This window comes from Sesamum indicum, linkage group LG11 (genome assembly GCF_000512975.1).
Source record: "Sesamum indicum cultivar Zhongzhi No. 13 linkage group LG11, S_indicum_v1.0, whole genome shotgun sequence".
NCBI classification, from domain to species: domain Eukaryota; kingdom Viridiplantae; phylum Streptophyta; class Magnoliopsida; order Lamiales; family Pedaliaceae; genus Sesamum; species Sesamum indicum.
In genome coordinates this window covers 15,237,736-15,259,092 of record NC_026155.1, presented here as the reverse complement: position 1 = coordinate 15,259,092, position 21,357 = coordinate 15,237,736, and the positions used below count along the sequence as shown (strand labels likewise).

General features: G+C 35.5%; 7 protein-coding genes across 7 annotated transcripts; all 7 read right to left on the bottom strand.

Annotated features, from left to right (window-relative positions):
* On the bottom strand, nucleotides 82–3,823 carry LOC105174664 (probable serine/threonine-protein kinase PBL11). Its single transcript, XM_011096837.2, has 5 exons — nucleotides 3,611–3,823; nucleotides 1,995–2,693; nucleotides 1,242–1,499; nucleotides 964–1,083; nucleotides 82–836 (listed from the first exon to the last, which is right to left on the bottom strand). The coding sequence occupies exons 2-5, from the start codon at nucleotides 2,646–2,648 to the stop codon at nucleotides 231–233; spliced, it is 1,638 nt and encodes a 545-aa protein (XP_011095139.1). The 5' UTR covers nucleotides 2,649–2,693; nucleotides 3,611–3,823; the 3' UTR covers nucleotides 82–230.
* On the bottom strand, nucleotides 5,038–6,477 carry LOC105174662. Its single transcript, XM_011096835.2, has 3 exons — nucleotides 5,743–6,477; nucleotides 5,465–5,644; nucleotides 5,038–5,373 (listed from the first exon to the last, which is right to left on the bottom strand). Exons 1-3 carry the CDS (start codon nucleotides 6,028–6,030, stop codon nucleotides 5,335–5,337), a joined length of 507 nt encoding a protein of 168 aa, XP_011095137.1. The 5' UTR covers nucleotides 6,031–6,477; the 3' UTR covers nucleotides 5,038–5,334.
* LOC105174661 (non-specific lipid-transfer protein-like) lies at nucleotides 7,012–7,826 on the bottom strand. The gene is made up of 2 exons (XM_011096834.2): nucleotides 7,395–7,826; nucleotides 7,012–7,263 (listed from the first exon to the last, which is right to left on the bottom strand). Exons 1-2 carry the CDS (start codon nucleotides 7,736–7,738, stop codon nucleotides 7,251–7,253), a joined length of 357 nt encoding a protein of 118 aa, XP_011095136.1. The 5' UTR covers nucleotides 7,739–7,826; the 3' UTR covers nucleotides 7,012–7,250.
* LOC105174660 (non-specific lipid-transfer protein 2) lies at nucleotides 11,705–12,647 on the bottom strand. Its single transcript, XM_011096833.2, has 2 exons — nucleotides 12,210–12,647; nucleotides 11,705–11,998 (listed from the first exon to the last, which is right to left on the bottom strand). Exons 1-2 carry the CDS (start codon nucleotides 12,554–12,556, stop codon nucleotides 11,989–11,991), a joined length of 357 nt encoding a protein of 118 aa, XP_011095135.1. The 5' UTR covers nucleotides 12,557–12,647; the 3' UTR covers nucleotides 11,705–11,988.
* On the bottom strand, nucleotides 15,076–15,824 carry LOC105174659 (non-specific lipid-transfer protein 1). Its single transcript, XM_011096831.2, has 2 exons — nucleotides 15,392–15,824; nucleotides 15,076–15,314 (listed from the first exon to the last, which is right to left on the bottom strand). The coding sequence occupies exons 1-2, from the start codon at nucleotides 15,739–15,741 to the stop codon at nucleotides 15,305–15,307; spliced, it is 360 nt and encodes a 119-aa protein (XP_011095133.1). The 5' UTR covers nucleotides 15,742–15,824; the 3' UTR covers nucleotides 15,076–15,304.
* Nucleotides 16,760–19,150, bottom strand: LOC105174658 (non-specific lipid-transfer protein 1-like). The gene is made up of 2 exons (XM_011096830.2): nucleotides 18,678–19,150; nucleotides 16,760–16,946 (listed from the first exon to the last, which is right to left on the bottom strand). Exons 1-2 carry the CDS (start codon nucleotides 19,037–19,039, stop codon nucleotides 16,937–16,939), a joined length of 372 nt encoding a protein of 123 aa, XP_011095132.1. The 5' UTR covers nucleotides 19,040–19,150; the 3' UTR covers nucleotides 16,760–16,936.
* LOC105174657 (non-specific lipid-transfer protein 2-like) lies at nucleotides 20,122–20,998 on the bottom strand. Its single transcript, XM_011096829.2, has 2 exons — nucleotides 20,611–20,998; nucleotides 20,122–20,407 (listed from the first exon to the last, which is right to left on the bottom strand). Exons 1-2 carry the CDS (start codon nucleotides 20,943–20,945, stop codon nucleotides 20,398–20,400), a joined length of 345 nt encoding a protein of 114 aa, XP_011095131.1. The 5' UTR covers nucleotides 20,946–20,998; the 3' UTR covers nucleotides 20,122–20,397.

Below are 21,357 nucleotides of genomic sequence, written 5' to 3'. Positions count from 1 at the left end.
CATAAAATGACATCAGTATACACACATGAAAAAAGAAAAAGTTAAAGCAATTTTTCAGCAGCACTTCAAGGTTGTAGAAACTACCGCACGCCAAGAGAAAAAAGAACTTTATTTACAAAAACATGAAGCCCACAAATCATTTCTAGCCAATTGTGTGAAAATATCTTATCTTCTATATAATATGTAAGACTACATTTCACAACGTTCAAGAAAAAATTAAAAAATGCTCACTATTGACTATCAAAATCCTTCGCACTAGATCTACGAACAGTTGAGGATGATGATCTCCGGCTTTCCTGTCGATCAATTTCCTCCAATGAGAGTGTGGATGAACTTGTTCTGGGAGGTAGAGCCAAAGGCAGTGCATGCAGAGTTGGGGGAGGAAAATTTGATCTTGGAGCTGGAGTGACAATGCCATTCAGGCTGGGTGATCTCGACATATGCTTCCCACTAATTGATCCAGGCTCTTGTAGAGGGAACCGAGAGGTATACTTCATATCTTGTATGGTTTTGAGATGCTCTACAATGGTTCTCATGGTGGGCCTCTCCGATGGATCTACTTGGAGACATCTTTGGGCAATATCAGCCACTGTCCTTGCTGCTTTGGCTGGGAATCGACCCTTTAACTGAGGATCCATGATTAGTGACAGTCTGCAGTCATCAGCCAGGAATGGCCTACTCCACTTCACTAGATTTCGCTCTTCCTTCGGGTGCCGACTATCAAGATTTTTCCTGCCAGTGAGCAATTCAAGAAGTACGATCCCAAAACTCCAGACATTGCTCTTTGGGGTTAGTAACCCCCTCTCCAGTGTCTCCACTGAAAGATTTGCCACAGCCTGAACGGATATTGCGTTATTTCAGCAAGATGATAATGAGTTGCAAGCTGCGCTGTAGCTTTACCGCAGCATCATCCAGAAAGTGGCAAGAAAATGATGTTAAGACTGACTTAATAAAAGCACTTACAGCTGAGCCGCTGGAGATATCCGCCTCTGGAATGTGGCTGATGCAACCATATCCAGAAAGCTTTGCACTAAAATCCTTGTCAATCTGTATGTTTGCAGTTGAGAAATCATGGAACATTGCCTATCCAGCAGCAAAAGCACAAGTTACTCTAAAATACTAGTGAAATCCAACTCCAAATCTCAACTGATGATAGTAACAAGGAACAAACACTAATTGCGTATCATGCTGAAACCACTAAATTCCTGATCCAGTTATAATGGTTGGATAATTTTGATTACCTGAAAGGGTCCTTCCTCGTGCAGGAAGGTTAGACCTTGTGCAGCACATAAAGCAACTTTCATTCTACCATTCCAGTCAATGGGTGGACCATCTGATCTTCCATAAAGAAGCCTATCTAAGCTCCCATGAAATAGCCTCTCATAAACCAACATCCTGTGGTCTGAGCCTTCGCGTGCATGAAAACCAATCAATTTACAGAGGAATGGATGTTGCAAAGATGCAAGTGTATTGACATCATTCACAAATTCCTTTAAACCCTGGAAAAGCATAAATCATTGTTAGACAAATAAAAATTTACGGGATGTTAAAAATGTCTTCCAACTGAAATTGGAAAGTATATTGGAGCTAATTCTACAACAGGATCATTGAGAAAGTTAGATCTTTGGATATACTGGGTATTTATATTAGTTTTGCCACAAACAGTAAAAAATCTAGATAAGGGCGTAGACAGAAAGATGTGAACTTCAACATGGAAAGAGAGCCACCAATGTAGAGTAACAGGCTCCCCCATTTTTATCCTAGTAAGTATGACCACTCATGCAGAGCACAGGAACCGTGTCGAAGAGATGGGAGATACAAGGAGGTATGATGCTCAATGTAGAATGAAGCGGTGAATGCAGTGTAAGGGGTTCTCCCCTCTCTGTCCCAGTGAGCATCTTAATCATGAGACGATAATGTGAGGCAGGAACTTGTAGCTAGGTTAAGAAACACCAATCAATCATATATCTGAACTGCAACAAGTCTAACAATACCTGGTTGCAAGGGTGAATGCGAGTCACAGTGGCTTCGAGCTTCCTTGATCCGGATGCATCCTCTGCAAAAGAAGCTCGGTAGATGACAGAAGAGAGACCTTCAGACATACATCTCTCAGGGGAGAAGTTATGACAAGCTGATGCAATTTCATCAAATGAAAAATTAGGAAGCACTCCTTTAGCTGTTAGAGTTGGGTGTGAGGTAGGAGGTAGAGGAAGTGGTCCAGACATATTTAGGGGGCCACTAGCATTTATCATCTTAAAGCTTGTCGTAGCCTTAAGAGCATTATTACCCCGTGGGGATGGGAGAGGAAGAGGTTGAGGACTTGGTGAATTATATTCCTTCATTGACCCAAAGCGACTCCTTGGCTCTTCTTGTCCCTCGCATTCTATAGACTCGAGCACATCTTGTTCTGCAGCATCGAGACTTGATGGAGCTGATAATGCTCGTATCCTGCTATTGCTTACTCCATTATTTGACTGAACAGGTTTCACTCTAGTTCTAAAGCTTGGGGGCGCAGACTGCAGGGAACGTGTATGGGTTTGTGGTTCAGGTAACACAGTTGGTGACTGCTCCTGTGGGTTTACGCGTTTAACACAGATGCTCTGCTCTGATTTCTTCTTCTTTCTCTTTAAAACCGTAAAACATCCCATATTGCAGGTGAAAGGCTTCAGCTTCTGACCAGGTAGAATAAGTTCCTGCCAAGGAAAAAGAATACTAAATGCGTATAATTATAAAGCAAAATTACAAAGCTAACGTCTCAAAGTGTGAATTCTCTAAACCAAGTATCACGGGATTCCATTCTGCTTATCAAAAATAAAAAATTATAGCCCAAGGGTGGATTAACAGATTAAAAAATGGAAATCAACCAATGCATCTGACCAAAAAGGGGATACAGTTCCAGGCCTTCACGAAGCAAAATACATGTCCATGAATATTAGCAAATAAATGTGTCAAATGTTACTTCTCCTATATAGAGAAAAGCATCAGAATTCAAGGAAAAATATCATAGAAACTCAGAAGAATGTCAAAAAAAAAAAAAAAAAGCGAGGTGTATTTCACTCCCGGGGAACTCCAAGGTGCTGAATCCAAAGATAAAGGCATTTCCTCTGACTCACAGATTACCTAATCTCTCACGCTCACGCATATCTAGCAGAGTGAAATTTACTCGTAACAAAGCCCCAAAGCTGTTAGTAAGCAACAATTCATACTACTATTCCGTCAATGCAATCGTGGAAATTCCTTGAAGTAAATAAATACAATCATAGGAGAGCTTTATCATATACTATTACATGTAGCAATTATTTGTCTAACAAATAAAAACACGTCACTTTTTAGTTCAATTCCTTTTTGTTATGAACACAGGGAAAATATCAGGGTAGACGGAAACATCAAGTCCAGATCCAAGAATACGTCAGATTTCCACCCAAAACGAAAATCATGAGTAATTTACAACAAGGAAAATGGGGCTCAAAAAACAAATAAGAAATTCTGGCGATGAGATTCCCCAAGCTAAATCTCCCTAAATTCATCAGAAAATCCCAATTACTCCGAGAAACATGTAGCCAAAGGAAAAAAAAAAAAAAAGAGTCAAAAAGAAAAAAAGAAAACTAACCGAGGGCGAAATTCAGCTCAATCTTTGAAGAGTTTAGGATCTTGTAGGATTTTGAGTGATCAACAGGGTGAAATTTGAATGATGGAGAATTTAAGAATGAATATTGGTAAAGCATAAAAACCCTAGAGGCAGGTCAAATGAATATAAATGGGGAAAATGCAAAGGAAGATTTTTGGGGGAGAGAAAGAGAGAGAATATATATATAATGAGCAGTGGTCAAACCAAAACCCAAACCCAAACCCCACCCCCCCACTTTTATAAGTAAGAAAGAAAATGATTATTTGTTTGTAATTCATAACATAACATACCATACAAGGACGACGTATTGCCTTTTCTTGCTGTCTTTTTACACTTTTGACCTCAACTTTTTTCTTTTTCCCTTTTTATAGTTCAAAAAACAAAAATTATTAATTATCTTCTATATATATACATATTTGTGAAAGGAAAGGGGGTAAATCAGAGATTTGAATACAATATTCAACAAAGACTCAAAAGCCCCCGTCAAACTATGAAATTCTCGTCATCAAACTATTTTTTTTTTTTTTTAATTCTCTTTTTCGAATATATAATATTAATATTCATTGAAATGGTATGCAGTCAAAGAGATTGATGAAGATGGGTGTTTGACTCTACAGCACAAGCGCCAATCATATTATATTATTCTCACCCACGCCGCCCCCCCTCCCCTATTTCCACTTTCATTTCAATTACAAAACGCCTATTTGTGCCGTAATAATGATTGCAATTTCTGAGACCAGCATACATCAAACTAGGAATACAGGATGCCTTACCTTACATCATTCATGCTCTAACCCCACCAAACTTACGTTTAACATTTTGCAACTCTTTTTGCTCTGGAATAGTGATATAAATATAAATAAAATGATTATTTTTTAAAAAGAATATATCATATAATTATATTCTCCTACTATTATTTTTTATTCTGACATAAAATTAAAAAACGAGAGTGGAGTTTTCAAAATTCTATCTTCAATATAGTACGATAGGATTAGGATGCGTAGTAGTAGAATATTCTTGGCCAGAGATTTTGATTTGGAAATGTATGGGACTAAGTTGATTTTGAAGAGAAGAAGAAGAAAATGTCAATTTGGAGAGGCATCACAATTCACAATTCACACCCATTTTGAAGAAATCCATTCCCTGGTTTCTTCTTAACATTCAATGCATGCAACACACACACATACAGATATAGATACATCCCCCCCCCCTGCATGATGCCCAATTCATCAACCGCACAACAAATGGACATACTGATACTGCTATATCAACATTTCAATTCATAATCTTTGGAAAAATGGCTTTGTTTGCTTTTATTTCTTCACTATTCAAATACATCACCAAAATATAGAAACTAGGCATAATCTACTCTTATTTTACATTAAAAGTAAAAATCAAACAAAAACGGGTTGGTGTTCATAACATATATTCATTTCCTTAATTTGTAGTAAACCTGGGAGTGGGATGGGAGCATACAAAATTAAAAAATTACCCAAAAACAATTACCTCCCAAATTCCAAGGAAATACAGAATAACAAGAAAGACAAGCTTAAAATGTTAATTTTATCCTTCAATTTTCATTCATTTAAAATAAACACACCTCTTCCTCCGTATTTCAGTCAAACAAATTCCGGCGCCTCAGAAATTTTCATAAAAAGCGTCGACATCCATCCAGCCAGCTAAAGATTTCAAACATCAAATATGGACTACAAACCCAACCATCCACAAATCCCATCAAATATTACCTGAAAATGTCGGATGATGGGTTAATGTTTTCAATCCAAAATATTAAATAAATAAAAAAGACTGATCTAATGAAATTCTGGCTACAACTACCTTGGAAAGTTGGTATAAGAAGCCAGAAGGTGCAGCATAATTCAAAGCCTTGCAAGAATATTTCCACAGGAAGCCTTCACCTAAATAATAGCTCAACTGCATAACAATGAAACAGCCCACCACTGCCGAAAGCAGAACCCACAACCAAATCCAGGTTTTTCTTCTTCCGTACAAGTAATTCTTCAATCAAAAAGAAAATTTGAGTATTCTTCCAAGCAATGTTGCACTCTCAACAACCAGAATCAGTAGAATTGAAAATGAAGTAAGATTGATGATACCTTATGAGCGAGCCAGCTTCTCACAATGCCTTTGTTTCTTGCTCGTTTGTTCTGAAATTTCTTGAATATCTCAAGGAATATGAGCTTTAAACACTTTGGTTTCAAGGAAAAAGAGGATTCGGGTTTGGATTTGATTTCCAGAAAATAAGGATGGAGCTTGAACTGGATCGAGAATCGGAAAAGCTTGCAAACGGGCAACATTCTTGATGCCTTCAATTTGAAATCCAAGTTTTTGGCCTTAGCTCGAAGGCTGAGCGTCCATGGCTGCTGCTGGTACGCTTGCGTCATGGATTCAGCAGAGCAGAGAAGCAAAAGGCTACTTCAAGTGGGATTTCTGCCACTTTGTCTTTGTGGGAGCCGACTCTGGCAGTGGCAGTGACTAGCCGTTGCAGTAACGGGTTTGCCCGAACATGGTGCAAGTCGGGTCGAGATTTGCATTCCTGGGCAGGTGTTTGGTAATGAAGCCAGTCAAAAACTTGAATGTGCGAATAAATCAAACAATGATGAGCAGGCCCAATGGGAGCCCATTATCACGAGTCAACTGGCCCAACACAAATGAATATTTAACAGTTGGATGCCGCACATGAAAAGTGAAGGCTTTCCCCTCACCAGTCACTGGTGCCAAGCTGTTTGCCATTTACATGATTTGATTAGGTGGTCTTTGTTAGGACTCAATTATGTTGTGTACAGAAATGCAGGCGGTCTTCCAAATTTCAGGCCTTTTAAACCCGATTGAAGAATGGCATTCTGAGCTACTTTATATCCCTGTTTCTTGTGTTGAAATTTGATCTGTTCCACCAACTCCTTTTACTCAAGGTACTCAATTCGTCTCGTTTTGTTGATGTACTTGGTTCATTTCACTGCTCTCTTTACTGCATTGATCTCAGAGATTCTTGAATTTTTACATATCAATCTGAGCTGAATCGTCTGTTTTTGTAAGAGCGTATTAACTGAATTGCCACCATAACTATGTTTCTCTCTTTGTTCAGTATGGTTTTTGCTACTGCCAACAAAACGTCATAATCCACCGGTCTAGGAAACAATGTTTGGAAGACAATTTAGTATTGCTCGCCTGTCTTTCTCTAACTACAGAAATTTGGGAAATATACACCATACTGTCATTAAGTCCTAGCTTTGTGAACAACCCGTGCCTGCAGACATGTCGGTATAATTTATTTGTTCCCAATGGGTTGTTCATCATTGCCATGACACAAGTTTGTTAAGTAGTTGATCCAAAAATTTTGAGCAGAAGAAGAGAGGCTACAGAAGTTTAGAACAGAATGCATATATTACTGTTGCAATTACACTTTTACTACAAGCAGATTTCAGGAGGAGGCCACATAATTTTAGTCCTGCTACAGATAGGCCTGCAACAATTTACACAACCAAAAGACACCTGCCGCCTGAACAACAGCAAGCAGTCTGAAAAATTAACTGAAGGAGCTCCACATCTTATTCATTCTTTATGATTATTATTATATATTCTTCTCTTGGGAAGTCTCATCAATTCAACGGACCACCCTGCAAAGGAAGACAGACAAGAAGCCGTTTCATCCCTAACTTATTTTGGACAACAACCGTCTCTATCTCAATAGAAATAGGGCACGGTAACGAAAATCAATGTGCAAAATAATAGGGATGGAATATCTTACTTTGAACAGTCGAGTGAAGGGGAGTACTTGTAGGGAAGATTGACTCCGCATTTTGCTGGGATGCTGTTAATGTATGCAGGATTGGCCCTGAGGCTCGGAACAAGAATTTTTATACAACCGCAAACGGCCTGCAAGTCAGGTGTAGTGCTGGCTGCATCATTGAGGGACTTAGCTCCACTGCAGCAAGCAGGTGGCAGCCCACCACCGCTTTTGATGTAGCTTAAGCATGGAGAGAGTTTGGTCATCACAGAAGCGCAAGAGATGGCTGCTTCTGCATGAGGAGCAGTCACTACCAAGCAAAGGATTATGAGACAGGCAAGCTTAAGTGACCCTGAACCTGCCATAGCTTTTACAACTCTTAGCAGCGACTCAAGGCTAGGAATATATATTGCTAATCTTACTTGGGATTGGAAGAGTGCACAAAAGACTCACTGGTCTTGCGGTATATATAGAGTTGAAGTGCAATAAAATAACTGGTTTTGGTTTGATCATGTACTGAATTAGGTGTAATGAATTCACTGGGAAGATGAGGACACAAATTAAATCGCTTAATTGCTTTTACTGTCTTGCATACAAAGGGGTAGGCAAAATAAGAATTGTAGATATAGGGGTGACAAATAGTAATTCGAAATTAATTTTTTTTAGTTAATTATAGGACTACGGCCACCAAACTTTTTTAAAAGTGGTTTTGACAGTGGACAAATTTTGGACTTGATTTCTTTTCTTTTTTGTGACACATCAACCTTACATGAAAAATCTCCTACCACTTATGGAAAAAAGGACGGAAACACTTTTTTATTTGGGATTTTTTACTGATTAGACTTTTTTATTTTTATCTCACATAAGTGCTTACATTGAAAAAGAAGAAGTCAAACAAATTTTAAATTTATAATACTAGTTATCCTGGCATAAACTCTCCATGTGAATATAATAAAATAATTTTGCACATTTTAAAATATATTATGAATTAAAATAAAATATATAACCCAATAATCTGTTTCAGAAAAGAAAGAAAAAATCATTTTAAACGCATCATCTAAATAAAATAAATATAAATACATAAAATTAAATCTACAGTCCTTATATATACAAGATAGTAAATAATATAAAAGGAGGGCATGGCCACGGAGCCATTATGCAATCTAAAAGAAGTACAACTTAACTTTAATTGTTTATAAATAGTTAGGGTTTGTGGTATTGAACAAGTTAGGAGAGTTTGAGAAGAAGAGAAATAGCGGAGGCATTACACGACGGTCGACACATCATGTTGAAGTTGGTTATGGGATGTATTTGTACGTAGGCATTGATGAGGACAATGAAAACATCACCAATCACATGCTGGATCCCCATCAACCTCACCTCCCATCTAATTCTTTGTTCAGAACCTGCTTATGCTCTTCTCAAACTTATAATCACTCCTATACCTCATTATTAGGAAATACTTTATGAAACCAATTGCAACTTAGTTTTCTGCTTCCCCCTAAATATGCATGTGAAGATAACATTTCTCTACCTTGTTATGTGATGCAATAAAAAATTACTCGTTAATTAAGTCTTTGGATTGAACTCTTTGCAAGCTTGAGAAGGGGATCTGTAAAAAATACGTTAGTACTCCAATGATCAAACTAGTAAATAGTTGTAAAAATATAAAATTAAGAGAATATGGGTGCTTAAAAGATGAAAGAATAATTTTTTGATAAGAATGTTTGAAAGATGGAGTGTGGATGTGCTTGTGCAGAAAATGTTACCTAATCGGAAGGAGAAAGTTTGGTTTTACAGCCTTAGTTTCCTATCGAATGACTAAACATTACCCCTTAGGACTCAGGACGACATTCAACAAATATGCTCCCGGTTGGTTGTAATCTCCAAGGAATCCTACCATTGAGAGGATTAAGTCTTTTAAGCCTAAATTTCCGACTTCTTAGGGGTTGTTGGGATGTGAAGATAATCCCTTTGTATGTTCAAATCTTAGTGTCCTTCCGGTGTTGGATAAACAATTCTGTGTCACATGAGGGGTGCTACACCTCGCAACCAGACTGACCCAAAGGGCTTGTTTTTTGGTAGGCAGACGGGCCTTGTCAAGGCAAATCTATTTCCCCTTGTAAATACTTTCTTTATAGAGATTGGGCCGAATATATTTTCTGGACATCATTATGTTTAATATAAGCAGAAAATTTAAAATAAGTAATTGTATATTTGGATAATCTTCTTAAACTCAAATAATACAAATTTCATAATTTTTATATATTATATCATATTTTATTTATTATTACATTAATGGAAGATGGGTGTGATTTCATTAGATATACATGGTTGAATATATTTACAACAATCTTAGAATATATTATCTAATTTAAATCCAATGCCTTATATGTGTCAGTAGTACTGATGATCTTAATAATCAAAACTATATTATTGGATTGGTGGGTGGTGATGGTGAAAGCAAAATATATAGAAAAAAAAAAAAAGTATTAAATGCATATATATCCATTTGGATGAGCTTATATATTCACGAGTATGTGTAGGATATGCATGGGTGTGTTATGGGTTTCCTTGATGCAGATCCAACATTATCTGAACGCCCCATTTTAACATAATTAGGAAGCAGTATGGGCCTGACCACTGATCAAAGAAGTGATCTTCTGTAATCTTTGTTTCTTTTTGGTTATATCTACATGTGGCCAGACGCATTGACCCCTATCTGTTTATTAAAAAATTTCAATAATAATGTTCCTGTAACATGTAAACAAGGAGTACTTAACCCCTTTAAATATTTTGTAATCTTTGTTTCCGGCATAGATGATTGGTTTTGGTGGGTTTCTACAACTAGGGTGCATATATAGATGGTAAAATCCTTTTATTTCTAACAAATGGGTACAAGTCGAGGCCAAATCTCCATCCACACACACCAAAGGTAGCTGGCTAATATGCATATATAATGGTTGTAGTTAAGTTGTTTGGTGGAAGTCAATTGATAAATTGTAATAAATACACTTGGGCATGAACCCTCAATGTGTAGAATTGTTAGAGCATTCAGTTGTACGTAATCTAGATATATGCATGTAAGAATGTAGTGATGAGTGTTATACGGAAGAGCAGTGCAGTGCAATAGTATATCCATCCTCCAAGATTTACAAGTATAATGGGAATGGGGGATGCGTTGCGTGTCAGTTTATTACATATCTGCACATGCCCAGCAACGCCAACTCTAACCAGCATTTGTATTTCAAGTTCCCTTTTTCCCAGAATAATATATAAAAAGTAGTGGGTATGTGAGGGAAAAGGAAAGCCATCCATTTAATGAGGAATTGACATACATGTATGGTGTATCAGACTCAGCCCCTCACACCTTCCCTCATTCAATCATAAATCATTTGTATATTTTCCTCTTCACATTTGATTTAAACCATAATTACACTCTACTAATTTCTTCACTTTTAATTTAATTATATATAATTTATCATTTCTAATATTTGTTTCCATTTAACATATAAATTTCTTTGTTAGTCAAATTCATAAAATTTATTGATATAAACAAAAAAAATCTATATTTAATTATCTCAATTGACTTATTACTGATTTATTGCAGGTCAAATAAATTTTACTATATCCATATGTCTTCGCGTGTTAATATATATGAGGAGGTATATTTTCACCATTATAAGGGTAGTTTAGTTTGAAAAAAATTGTTTGACCTGCAATAAGTGAATTGAGGATAAATATCAATTTTTATTTAGTTTTTTTTTTGTTAATATCAACAAATTTAATAGATTTCAATTAACGAGTGGACGTTAGACAAAAGTAAACTCAGAAAGTGTTAGATATAATTTCTCAAATTACAAAAAATTTATTTATAATTATATCAAACCTTAGAAGAAGGGGTATAATTATCGTTTGATGTAATTATTCCACAACTTCTGGTACTAACTACTGTAGTGCCGACAAAATGTTAGATAGATCCATTTCTTTTTTAATGAAAATGAATGATCATATACAATTATATTTTAATTATATACTCTATCGCTTCCAAAATTAGCAAAATGAATACAATACTTTTGCTTGCCCGCTAGTAAAAGTTGAATTATGTTTAGGGTCAGAAATTTAAATAAGTATATATAGATGAGGATTGGAGGCAATTATTATTAATTTAATGGTTAAAAATAATTTATGCACATGAGATGTGATTTGTGTGGATGAACTTTGTTATTTATTAATTGGCATATTGATTAAAGTTGTTGCCATTGGTTGCCGGTTTTAATTGTTGTTGCCATTGGTTGCATTGGAATGTGACATTCTCAACAACCAAAAACTAGCAAAAATCTGCTGATATTAACCAATAAAAGGAAACTGGAAACTCATTGGATAATTGATTACAAATAGAGAGACACAGAGGGATTTAAGTGAGTGGAGAAGTGAGAGAGCGGGAAGGAAAACTAATAGATTTGCTGAGCAAAGCTACGTACCCCCCACCCTCCCAAAACTCTTTTTTATTTACTCATACATTATTATTATTATTATACCAAAACACATACATAAAGGTTGCTGCTGCTGCATCATCATACATGCACAAGCCTTCAATTTTCCTCCATTAAATTCACGTCACCCTGCAACACAATTCCACCTCACTTAGAATACATGTCTAACTTAATTTAAATAACCTCAACTCCAAAATATTTGCATTTCTTAACTCAAACTTAATTAGATGCATGCATCAAAGAATATATGTAAATTAGAAACTAATTTGGCATTTTAATTTCTAAATTAATATTAGTTTAATTCTTAAAGAACGTGGAGAATTAAATAAAATGGACATACTTTGAGCAATCGGTGGAAGGGCTGATTTTATAGGGAATGTTAACACCACATTGCTGAGGAAGTCCGGCTGCCTTGCTAAGATTGACACCTTTGTAGGTACTGGCAAGAGTTTTGAGGCAGCTGCAAGTGGCCTGACGATCCGCGGTGGTTTTTGCAGCCTTATAGAGTCCCTTCACCCCACTGCAGCAACCACCTAAAGGACCTTTGTCGGTCACATAGGGGCGGCATGAACCCAGATAAGATATCACGCTGCCGCAGCCTAATGCGGCCTCAGCCGGGGGCACAACTGCTATCACCAACACGGCGCCAACAAGCGCAACGCACAATGCCTTGATCATGGAAGCCATGGTACGTACTAACTTAATTCTGCGTGAAAAATGGAAATGCTGCTTTCTTGCTGGATAGTTGTCAAGTGTGAGTAGAGAAGGTGAGGGAGGGAGTGTGTTTATATAGGGAAATATTTCATACGAATGTTAGATAGATTATTAATTAGTGGGATGGATACATACGGTTGGTGGGTGGAGTGGAGTTAATGCTGCACCATTCAAGCTATATAAATTGATGAACAGTACACACCGTTCAAGTCAAACTTTGTGGCACTGATTGGCGAAAATATGCGCAATGCAGTGTTGCAATAATAGTAATTATTGGGTAACTGGCTGCCAATTTTATGTATCAAGAGTGAAGAGCAGCTAAGAAGATATGTTTGGTTTGGGTCGTCGGCAACTGGACGGTGTGAACGTAAGTGGGCCAGGTGGAATTGATGTATATGTCAGTGCACTATTAACTCTACATAACCATTACCAATCTAAATTTTACCAACATTTTCTTTTTTAATTCTGCGTATTTTTACATGGTAAGGTAATAATACTCCTTACTTATCAAACTGCTTCCACCGATGACCTCTGCTTTCCTTTTATTTAATTGCTAATGGTTTATCACATGTAATTTTTCACTTAATTGCATTTTAGGAATACATTAATTATAGGGGTGTATAAAGTTGACCTATAATTAAATATTTTTTTATAATTTCAGGACTTCCACCATCGAAACATGCCAGAATTTGAAGACATGGACTAAATTAGGACTTACAAAATTGGGAGTTTTGCTCACTGTTTTTTTAAATAAACAAGCTATTTATTCTTTTAGATTAAAATGAATAATTAAATATCAATTTTTTAACATATTTCCTTTAAAAAATATAATAATATATAATTATTCATTTTTTTCTAAAAATATTTAATTTTTGGTTAAGCATATATATATTTGTCAATTTCTTTTCAGAAGCTATATTATATTTATTATGTATTTACTATATATATTAATTTATACTCCACTTTTAATGTTAATTCTTTACTTATTAAAAAAAATTAATTAAAAATTAATTTAGTGATGTTATTTGGTGTAAAATATTGAAATAATATAATTGTTCAAGACATGAGGGGCATTTTTTTTCCAACCAAAGAGATAAGTGTCATATTTATTGGTTTAGGGGGGTAAATTTATATGACGAATAGTTCAGGACAGCAAAGTGTAGTTTATCCTTTATATTTAATACTAGCTTTCCAATACGTCTCTGCATACAAATAATAAATAATTTTACATGCTTTAATATATATATATATATATATATATATATTTAAATAAAGTATATAACTCAATACATCAAGTTTAAAAAAAATGACTTAAATATATTATCAACACACACAAAATATATATATATATATGTATATACACACAAAAAAAGGAAATTATTATTTTATAGGGAAGGCGGGATGACGATGGTCGAATTTCTGAAATTGCAAAAAATTATTTACTTATAAGTCAAGTTTCTACCCATATATATAATTAATCTCCTTATTTTCTATCTCCTTATATATATACATGACAGTAAATGCATTAAATCTGTAATATTCATAGAAAAAAATAAGAAGGTTTACCATCAAATTATTATGTTTCGGGAGAATAATACTTTTCAAGGATTTTTTTACTTTATTTTTTTTTTTTGGGTATATAGGTAAATGTGAGAAATAAATGGAGGCGTGTATGGTCTTTTGTTAGAATATGATCCTATACTGAATTTGGAATAGGCAAATATCCCAACATTAGATGCAAACAAGTACTCTAAGCAACTTACAATCTCTAATCTCTAATCACAGTTTTAATTACAATTTTATCATGTGAAGAACAAGTCATGGGAAGAAAGCAAGTAGATGTAGAGCTACCGGCAAGGCCCAAAGACTCTTTATTTATTTAGATATGATAGGCTGCTGTCTGCACTGAAATGTGTGGCAGCCACACAATATTCAGTGGCATTTTCCACAAAGGGATGGGGGCAATGGGTTCGTGACACGTACGAGGAAAACATCAAGCCGGCTGCTGCAATAATTTATGGTGTATATTGCAGGTTCTCAGTTTCTACACCAAAATATGCATAGGTTTTGGTTGAGAGGCAAAAATGTGTAAATTACTTGAGATTTCTATTTGGAATTTTTGTTGTGAAAATTACTTATCATGTTTGGTCTAAAAAGAGAGGAGTTAAATGCTTTCACGTGATAGTACTGTCATCCAAAAATAATTTATTTTGATGATTGATGTTCATCAATTACATGCCAATCATCATTCCATTTGAATTTTACTAATTTTCGACATTTCAATTGGATGTGGATTTTTGTTTTGGAAGATCCATTTTTATTCGACATTTTCATGAATAAAGTTTATTATATAAGTAATTAAGTAGAGGACATATTAGTCATCATATATAACAATATGAAATAGTATATATTGGGTGAGGAATTAGGTGGTGGAACAATTTTATATATTATTGGGTGATATTGGTTGTAGTTGCTGTAGCGCTAGAGAGAGGGAGATTTTAATTCATACTTAATAAAGGAAATCAGAGTAGCACACATATATATAATATGATGAGGTGATGGACATGGATCATCATCACATTGCAAATTACTAATTTCCTCCTTACGCACTCCTACTACCAACACAAACTCCGTACTAGCATAATAATAATATTAATAGATTGCAGGTTACATGCATCCATCGTAGCTTAGGAGGGAAAACTGACAGCAGCTCCGTCAACTTTAATGAACCCTGCCAGTGCCAAAAACAATATAATCAGAACTCATACAACCCAATAAATTCATTATAATTAAGTCGCGTATTTATACTTGGAGCAATCCGTGGAGGGGCTGATCTCGTAAGGAATAGAGACGCCACATTTGCCAGGAAGTGCGGCGGCTGTGCCAATGATGGCAGGGCTGGCTTGGCCGGCAACAGATTTCAAGCACCCACAAACAGCCTGGCGGTCAGCGGTGCTGCTTGCCTGATTGTAGAGGGTCTTTATCCCGGTGCAGCATGGTACCGGTGGCGTCCCCGCCCCACCATACATCACGTAGTTGATGCACGGGGACAGGTCGTTGGCCACAGTGCCGCATGATATGGCTGCCTCCGCCTGCGGTGGTGCAAGTGCAACCACCACCATGGTGACGGCCAGGACCAAGCACGTTGCCTTCTCCATTGGAATGACTTGAGATTGATAGTAAGTAAAGAAAATGTCTCTTGTCAAATTAAGCTTGTTAGTAATTGTGTGTAAGGGTTGTGAGGTGGCGATGTTTATATAGAGGGGATTGAGGAGTTTGAATTGAGAAAAATCATTTATGATTGGATAGTTTTGTGGTTGGTGGGTGGTTGGATTTAATTCAATTTTTTCTTTATGATTCTGCTGTGCTTAATTCATTAGCTGGGTGGAGAGATGGGCATTAAGAAATAAGGTACCAGTGTTCACTGGAATTGGCGCTTCATATATAATATATATATATATATATATATAATTTCGGCCACACAGCATAATTAATTACAGAGAAGGATAAATGAGATATATATATAGTCAAAAATTCAGTTACGTACTTTTGGTGACATTAATATATACTAATCTTATATTAGTACTACATAGTCTTGATATGGCATCATTTTTTATTTTTTATTTTTTGCTTTGGAGGAAATTAAATAATGATGGCATAGATGTGTTGATGAGCGGTGGATGAGGGGTAAATTTGTATTAAGTTTTAAAACAATTTAAGACCCTAATTAATTTCCTAAGAGAGGAATTCCATTCACAACTCATCATCATTTTGTTTTAGCAATACCAATATTGATCACCCCATGTCATGATTAATAGTCATACAATAATGATTTCCCTTCCTTGTTGCTATTATCTAACCAATTAATAGTCTTTCTGGCCTTGTGAATTCCCTTTAATTACAAATAAATGAAATGGCTAAATTAGACAGAAATTAAGTAATGTGTGTTGTCTAATTTCAATATTGATGAGTAGGTAGGTCTTGGTTTTGTGTTATAAGGGTGAAGTGAATAAAAGTTGTAGGAAATGAGATGTGGATTGTGATTTGTTAATTAAGTGACTACTGATTAATTTGCTTCTTTTTTGTTGGATGGAGAATCGTTAATTTTGGAATGTATAATGGTGATATATTGCATGTCATGTCCCATTATATTCTTTGTACAATTAAACAGCAAGAGAAGGAGGATTAAGTTGAGATACCACCAAAATCAAACTATTTCTTGATTATTATAATAGTGAAAACAAGTAGGTAGCTACACCATAATTAAATTCATAGACGGAAGAGTACTGAAACCCAATTTTTCCTTCCCTTCCGCTTCCAAGCAGAATTAGCCATCGCCAGATATTAATCCATCTATTTCACCCTGCACCACTAATTCACGTTATTAAACATAAAATCAAAAGTACTAAGAGCTGATGCGGGCCTACATCATCTACGCATCTAAAATCACATCAACGCGACTCTTTCTATATATATATATATGTATGTATAATAATGGGTTAAGAATTTTTTCATCACATATTCGTATCACACACTAATATCTCACACCCACACCTATATTTTATCTACTCCTAACTTTCAATTAAAACTTAATTTAGTCATATTTTTCTTCTGAAAAAGAACACGGCACACAAATTCTATTGAGGTTGTACTGACTCAGCTTCAATTCGACTTACGAATTCACAAGATCATACTATCATTTTAGTATTAATGGTTCACATTAAATCGTATAGTTTGGACACATATATAAAACTAGCTAGCACTTCATGCCTCTTATATATACAAATTTTGCTACACTAAATTATTATTTTTACAAGTTTAGATTTTCTTCTTTATTATCTTACTAATTTAAACATTAAAGTTTATAATAGAGGCCTAGTCGATATTCATGTTCTCACTTTTTCTATTCTTGTAGAGATACAACAATCGAATTTCCAAGCATATAAGTATCTGATCACCATTTGAAACATCTTGAAGATTTGACTAAATTCGATCACACAACAAGTACCTTTCTTAGTCCAATTCTTTTGTATATATATATATATATATTACCTTCTTGTAAATAAAATACTACATATGTTATTTTTTATAATAATTACTATGGTTACTGACAAATATTAATTACTTATGACTACTTAACGGATATTAGCCATTACTTTTTACAAACAATGGCAAGAAATTAGTCATAGACAAAAACCATGACAAACGCTTTAGCTATAGTCAAATTAAACTCTGGTAAATGCTATTAATTGTGATCAACTTTTTTTTTTCTCGATTTTGTTTTATACTAATATTCATATATATAATATGATTTTTAGGTTGGTGTCATTTATAATATAAAAAATTTATTTTTTATAATGATGAGAAAGAGTGCTGCATTAACAATATCATATATTAGGAAAAAGTATTATTTTAGTCCGCTAAGTATGTCTAATTTTAATTTTAGTGCGATAATTATGTCAATTTTTGTTTAGGTCCAGTAACTTACGAAATTGCTTACTTTTAGTCATTTGACAGATTTTCGGATAATTTTACCCCTATGAGTACATATTGATTAAAACTGCCTTTCAAAAGTTGCATAGGGGTAAAAATGTCTGAAAATCTGCTAAAGGACTAAAAGTAAGCAATTTTGTAAGTTATTGGACCTAAACAAAAATGGACATAGTTATCGAACTAAAATTAAACTTAGGCATACTTAACAGATTAAAATAATACTTTTCCCAACATATATTATAAGTATAATAAGGAAACTATGTATGCAGACATGTAATTTATAAGGATTTATGGGCTACTTGTCGATTTGTATAGTTTATGCAAAAAGAGAACAATTAATCTTATATAAATGCTTTACTAAATGAGACTGATGACAGGACAGAAAACTGTAGAGATGAGGTGCAAATTACAAATTATAGCTGTGAAACCTAAGTATGACCACTATAGCATGTGATATAAAATCATATATATATATATATATATAGTTCTTCTTCATGTGAATTAGCAGGTTAATCTAGCTAGGACTAATCCACGGATATTTGTCAAAACAGGAATTTCCGCGCGTATAGGGTAGAAAAAAGTAGAAACAGTTGAGATTTACTTGTTGCAATCAATTGCGGGGGTGATTTCGTAAGGAATGGAGACGCCACACTTTCCAGGGAGACTTTTGGCGTTATTAATGACCCCAGGTGAGGCGGAGCTGGTGACGGATTTCAGGCACACGCAGACTTCACGGCGGTCAGCAGTGGTGCTCGCCTCCTTGTACAGCGACTTAACCCCATCACAGCAGCTGTTTGGCACCTTTCCTCCGTTCAACACGTACTCAAAGCACGGAGCCAGGGTGCTCGTCACCTTCCCGCATGAAATTTTTGGTGGAGGCGGTGCCGCCGCCTCGGTGGACACTACTGCCGCCACCGCGATGAGCACTATGAATGTTGCTTTAATCATTCCGGAGCGTGCCATTTTCTTGGAGGATTCTTGTATTGAAAGAATAATTTTATACTTATGTACTACTATATATATATATATATGTATGTGGAATTCTTTTTGAAAATTCTACGTATATGTCGGAGTAATTAGATGTTTGTTTATATAGAGGATTCTTGTGTATAGTAAGTGAAAATGGGACAAGAATTAAAATTGAGTGTGAAGGAATTGAAGGTTTATTGGAAGGGGTGGTTGAATAATTGAATGCTTATTAATGTTACGGGTTTGATAATTAAGATCCAAGTGGGGTTCTAATAGAATTAAAATTGCACATGCATGTACACCCTGTAATGAAAATTATATTCCTGACTATCTATCTATCTATATATATATACAGGAATAGTATTTTATAATTTGGTATTTCCCGGAAACCTAATATTTGTATTGAACATGTAGAGGTGAAGCAGGCAATATGCTGTTTAAAGTGAAGTACGTGGTACAGTATGGTCCATATCATTGTTGTCCTGTCATCTTTAATTTAGGTACAAAGTGGTACTACGTACTATAATGTAATGCCCATACATATATACATACTCTTCCTATACGTTCATATACATATATACATACTCTTCCTATATGTTGATAATTCAATATGAATATGAATTTCAACTACCAGATGGGGTATCAATTTCTACCCATCCCATCCGATGCACCCACGTATCATGATTTTATTTGTCATTAATTCATTGTTATAAATTAGAATGGATCCACCATTTGATGCGCCACATATCATGTCAACTTATAATCAAACTCTCTGTTTGAATTATTATTCATGAAGCGGCCAAAGTGAGCTTGTTGTCATAGTAACTAGTAATTATATGTCTATATTTACGTACATGCATGCTAATTAATTAATAACGTTATAGGCCCAGCTGGTTTTGTTAATTTTCAGGCACGAGTAGGTGCATGCCTATAACATGATTAATTAGTATATATAGACGAATATACCCTTCAAAATTAGGGAGAATTACGAAAGCTAGCTAGCTACCAACAATCAAGGATACACGTATATATGTATAGAAATGTGTGAACCAATTACGTAGTTTAAGCCCAAACCAAAATCACCACGGAAAGTAGCTTACGACTCTTTATATATATTATTGGTTTTACAATTTAGGTACGTCCATACGTACATACATACATACATACATACATAGCGGCGGCTAAGGGAAATGATAAACTGCAAAAGAGAAAGCAGAAATTCCCAGTAGGTAGCTGGGAGTGGGGTTTCTTCTGTTTCTCTACTACTTGGATCAACAATCCATCTTCTTATTCTCAATTAGTTGCACTCACGTACGTATACGTAGCATGCAGCTCTACGTACCAACTCCAAATCACCCAACCCTGCATGGATTAAAAACATATTATATCACTGAAACAAATCACTACTACCCGGCCGGATCTCTTTAATTACTCTGTTGACATTCCTCACGGGGACTATCTCTTTAATTACATTTTTGTCTCATATATATATACACACACATTTATGGGAAATATATATATAAAGTACCAGAGAAGAAATTTTTCAAGTGGTTATATATATGTACCTAGAGCAGTCTGTATTTGGGCTAATCTGGAATGGAATTTTGACCCCGCATTTGGCTGGAAGCATAGCAGCATTTCCATAATTGATGTTCCTCATAGATTTGGCAGCTGCCTGCAAGCACCTGCAGGCTGTGCGGCGGTCGTTTGGGGTTCTGGCGGCCGCGACAACCGACCTCACTCCTGGGCAGCACTGTGAAGCCAGTGCACGCCCCTGCAGAAACCCCAGGCATGGTGACAGCCCACTCTGCACCTGACCACACGATACAACTGCCTCGGCATGGGTTGCAAATAATGCAACCACGCACAGTAGCATCACGAAACCAAACTTGGCCCCCATTTTCAAGATTATTTCTCTTAATATAATATGGTTTTAATAGTGAGAACATATCAAGGAGTGTACAGTAGTGTGCTTTATATAGTACAATTCTGCGGGTGAAAAAAATCAAAAAAGCAAAATTGAAGATAAGAAATTGTTGGGAGTTGGGTAAATTTAATGCTTTATTTGTGAGTTGGGATGAGAATTTGAGATGAAGATATACGTGTATTACGATTTCAGGGAACACGTTAGGTATGGGATTGGGTGAATGGCATGCATGCATGAAGATGATGATGATAAACATACACGCAGATCGAGAGTACGTCTGGAGATTTGCACCTGGATGGGGTTGCATTAAATGATCATTCAAAACAAGTCAATAGAGCTTGTCAAAAATTATGGCTCCTTTCTTATTACATTAAAATGATTTTGG